Source organism: Petaurus breviceps, unplaced genomic scaffold, assembly GCF_028583685.1.
Source record: "Petaurus breviceps papuanus isolate PSGF00001 unplaced genomic scaffold, PetGlider_PUasm1.0 490, whole genome shotgun sequence".
Classification (NCBI taxonomy): domain Eukaryota; kingdom Metazoa; phylum Chordata; class Mammalia; order Diprotodontia; family Petauridae; genus Petaurus; species Petaurus breviceps.
Genome location: NW_027186352.1, coordinates 20,963,244 through 20,967,880, shown reverse-complemented (window position 1 = coordinate 20,967,880; position 4,637 = coordinate 20,963,244). Strand labels below are relative to the sequence as shown.

Sequence of the window (4,637 nt, the reverse complement as noted above, 5' to 3'; positions counted from 1 at the left end):
GAGAGAGAGAGAGAGAGAGAGAGAGAGAGAGAGAGAGAGAGAGAGAGGGAGGGAGGGAAGGAAACAGTCTTATCACAGCACAGAGGCAGCAAAGCCTAATGGGGAGCCTGCTGTCCTTGAGTGTAAGAAAGACCTAGGTTCAAATCCTGTCTCCTGCCATATAACCCCCATGGCCAAATCACTTAAACTAAGCTTCCATTTTCTCTTTTGTAAAATGGGGATGATAGCATAGTTAGGTGGCACACTGGATAGAATGCCAGGCCTGGAATCAGGAAGACTCATCTTCCTGAGCTCAAATCAGACCTCAGACACTTACTAGCTGTATGACCTTGAGTAAGTCACTTTACCCTGTTTGCCTCAGTTTCCTCATCTATAAAATGAGCTCAAGATGGAAATGGCGGCCAGGATCTTAGCCAAGAAAATTCCAAATGGGGTCTTGAAAAGTTCAACATGACTGAATAACAACAACTCAAGGTTTTTGTGGAACCAAATGAGATAATGTTTTTTAAAACCTTAAAGTGCTATATAAATCACAGATACAAATATAAGCTAATTAGTCTTAGTTCAGTATCAAGTACCAAAGGTATCCAGGGAGTGCAACAACTCCCAAATTTATTCCAAGACACTATAAGCAATTCAATAGCAGTTACCCATTTTAAGGACAGAGTGCAAGGTATTATGATCATTAAAATATTGAAAACACCCAGAAAATCATATGAAAAATCCTCATTCCAAGGAATAAAGTGGAATTTTGAAATTTACTTTGAAAATAAATTCCATTTGACCCAAAAATATTTTATAATTGCATCATCATTGCGACATCATGCAGGAGATAAGAAAAATAAAGACTGGAACATCATAATTAGTCTCATCACTTAGGACAACAGAAGGTATGGCCTTATTAAATAAAGTACTTGACCCTTAAATATCAAAAGAAATTAGCTGTGTAGTGAAAGATGTAGCCATGGATAGTAACTAAAAACAAAAGGTACATATTTTCCCAGCTCTCTGAGATACACCATTGCTAAGAGAGGCAGAATCAGGAAGAAAAAGCGGGAAATACTATTTGGATTTCTCCTGCCCTCATCAGAAAGTGGCAAGCGCAGGGACGGACTTGGAAACACAGAGACAGACCGACAAAAAGACACTCTGTCTCTGTCTCTCTCTCCCTAAGCAGCTGCAAAAGCACACCTGGCTAGCTGGTAGGAGGTGTTGGGTATGAGGCTACAAAGGTGCTGATTTCAGTACAAGCAGCAGTAGACTAGAAGCTCTGAGCAGGGCAAAGGCATGCCAGAGAAAAGGAGGCCAGTCATGTGGTGAGGTCAACAGATGCACACTGCTATCAGGGAAACATGACATGACGCAGAGGAAGGACTCCAGTACTGGGGTGTATCCTTTAGGAAGGATTTCCAGAACAGAGACAAGAATCACACAGGCAGGAAAGGCATATATGGGAGAGGAGGGGCAAACATCCCCATCTTGCAGAGGAGGAAACTGAGGATTTGAGAACCAAGAGCACAACCCATGGTCTTAAAGCTAGCAAGTGTCTGGAGGCAGGCTTTCAAGCCAGATCTACTGTTTCCAAGACATTAGTCCTCCTGCTGCCTCGGTCCGTGAGAATACTGATTGTATTAAAAATGTCAAAGCGGTATACACTTCATGTTAAGAACCACTGCCTTCATGTCTACCATGACACATACACAGGCAGAGGACTGGAAAGCAGTAGGAGACCTGGGACCTTAACAATCATCTAGTCCCACCCCTTTTCATATTAACAGATGAGAAGACCCCTAAATAACTGGACAGTCTGAACTGCGGTTAGTGATAAAGGAGTAGCTATGCAAACAAAAAAGTAAATAAGACTCCGATATTTAGGGCTGGAAGGGGTGGTGGTATTCATGGAGTGCTGGACTTCTTAACGGCAGTATGGTAGAGCTTATGGACCTCCTCAGAATCATGAGTTTAAATAACTAAAGGGAATGATCAATTTCACCAGGAGGGTTAGTGGGGAAAAAAAAAAAAAGGACGATTTTTTTCCCCCTAAGTTCACAAAGCTCCTGAAATCTATTCCCAAGAGGTCTATGGGTTCCAGGTTAAGCACCCCTGGTCTGGCCTAACTCTATCATTACACAGAGGAAAGGGCTACATCTCTAGAAAATGTAAAACTTTGTGCCAAACCATCTAGTCAAGAAGGCAAATTAGATACTGGGACTGAGGGCTGGAAGGGGACCTTAGAGATCTCTAGAGACTGGTCCGACTTTTTCTTTACCCATCGGAGAAGATCATTTGGCCAAATGACTTGCCCAAGGTCACACAAGTAAACAAACCAAATCCCAGTCAGCCAAGCGAGCAGGTCCTCTTTCAGATGGTCGTGCTCAGAGTCCTTTGGCTCAAAGAGGGTCCACGAAACCTCCTCCTTGGCCGGGCCACATTTGAAGTGGGGGGCTCCATAAAGCAGAGGCCCAAACTTTACAGCAAAGTTCCCCAGCCAGCCAGGAGTGCTCGGCCTGCGTGTCTCCCCCGCCCCACAAGTTGCCCTCTCCCCCTTTGCCTCTGGGTCAGAACGCGACCGGCAGATCAGACAGCAGCTAGCGAGGTGACTCCAAGGCGGGGGGCGCCCAAAGACCTGGGGCAAGAGGACGGGGACGGGCAGCCCTAGGCCTCCAGACTCTACCCCGAAAAGGGGCTCCCTCCCAGCCCACGAGGGGCCAGGGCGCAGCGAAGAAAGGAATCCAGCGAGCCCGGGGCACCGGAGGCCTGCGCTCTCCACCATGCTCCCCCCCCCCCCCCAAACCCCCACCCCGGACATCGGAGAGAGCAGCCAGATTTTAAGCCCCACCCTGCGGGATCCGGAGGAGTAATCATTAATTCAAACCCAGCCCGACGGGAGGGGGGTTGGGAGAGTGATAAACAACAATAAAAGCTACCCCCAAACAGCCGGCGCCCGGCACAGGTTCTTTCCGGGCGCATCTCCGGCGCCGGGAGGGGTCCCTTCTCCGTCCCACCTCCCGGGGATGCCGGGCTCTCTGGAGCCACGGCCCTGGCGGGGGGGGGGGGGGTGCCCACCTTCTGGATCCGCTTCAGCGCCATGGGTCCGGGGGGCGTTGGGCTCCTCCTGCCTCAGGCGGCCGCTGGGCTGCGGGGCGAGGGCAGCGTGCGTGTGCAAGCGCCGAGCGTGAGTGTGAGGCGCGCGCGCACCCCCCCCCGGCGAGCGGCCGTTCGTTCCTTCTCCTCCCGATGGACACGGACTCCCCCGCGGCTCCGGGCGAGCCCTGCGTGCCTGCGTGTGCGAGCAAGGGAGCGAGCGAGCGTGCGTGCGTCCTGCGTGCGTGTGAGCGGGCGGGCGGCCGGGGAGGGATGGGTAGCGAGCGAGAGCCGAGTGTGCGGCGGGCGGGCGGGGGCTCTTTTGTTTCCGCTTCTGGGAAGGAGACTGCGCCCTCCTGCCCCCGCCCCGCCCCCGGAGGGCCCCGCCCCGTGACGCCGCGGGGCCAGCTGGGGGATGTAGTCCAGTCCCACCACCACCCACCCAGCCTCGGGCATCCCACCGCCGCCAGGCCACACACGCTCCGAACCACAGTTACCCAGGAAAATAGACTCAGCGCTGCAAGGGACCCTGGAGATTCTCTAGTCCAATCCTTCCATTTTACAGATGTGGAAACTGAGGTTCAGGGAGTGAAAAGGCTTTCCCAAGGTCAGGCGAGGATTCCACCCTGGGTCCTCTGACTCCCTTCGCTGGGATGGGGCTCAGATCCACCTGCTAGTTCCCTGTGGCTGCCGGGCTATTGTGTTGGGAGCTGGGGATACGAAACACTCACAGCTATCCTAATTCGTCTGGGAGGGAGGGAACAATGTATACACCGAGGAGATACAATGTGTAAACATATGCACGTACACATACATACATGTGTACGAAAGAAATACAAAGTATTCCAAATTGGGTCGCGCTCCAAAAAGCGCTATGTGGTGTCCAGTCTGTCCTGAACCCGTCTGGGGTTTTGTCTGCGAAGATACTGGAGTGGTTTGCCATTTCCTTCTCCAGCTTACTTTACAAATAAGGCAACTGAGGCAAACAGGTTAAGTGACTTGCTCAGAGTCACACAGCTAGTGTGTGTCTAAGGCCAGATTTGAACTCAAGTTGATGATGAGTCTGGTTGACTTCAGGCCCAGCACTCTCTCCCCTGGGCCTCCCAGCTGCCCCCAATAAGCTCCACAAAGACGGTTACATGTTAACAAATGTTGCTGAGTGACATATACTTTGTATCTCTGTACTCCCCACCTCCCTCTCACTGTGTGCTCAGCTGTCACTTAGGATTTCTTGCGCTGTTTTTTATAACCTTGGGAGTCTGTTTTTAACAATTAATAATTCTTCTCTCCCTGCCCTCCCTCTTTTTAGAAATACAGAGAAAAGGAAATTACAGTCATCAACCTTGCCTAGGCTTGATGTTGATGATGAATAGTGAGCATTTATCAAACAGTTTAAGGTTTTACATAATTATCTCATTTCATTCTTTCAACAACCCTGTGAGGCAGATTCTATTTTTATTTCCATTTTATAGATGATGAAACTGAGGCTGAGTTTGTCACCAGCTAAGTCAGTCTCAGAGGCAGCATTTGAACTTGTCTTCCAGGCCATCCTC

The 4,637-nt window shown here is 50.2% G+C and overlaps 1 protein-coding gene across 1 annotated transcript in view; it reads right to left on the bottom strand.

Moving 5' to 3' along the window:
• UBE2D1 (ubiquitin conjugating enzyme E2 D1) overlaps nt 1-3,355 on the bottom strand; it is a 37,832-nt gene extending 34,477 nt beyond the window's left edge. Inside the window, exon 1 of the mRNA XM_069101818.1 lies at nt 3,067-3,355. Coding sequence (XP_068957919.1) covers nt 3,067-3,090 — 24 coding nt within the window. The 5' untranslated portion in view covers nt 3,091-3,355. The remainder of the gene's footprint in view (nt 1-3,066) is intronic.
• Nucleotides 3,356-4,637: the final 1,282 nt, after the last annotated feature.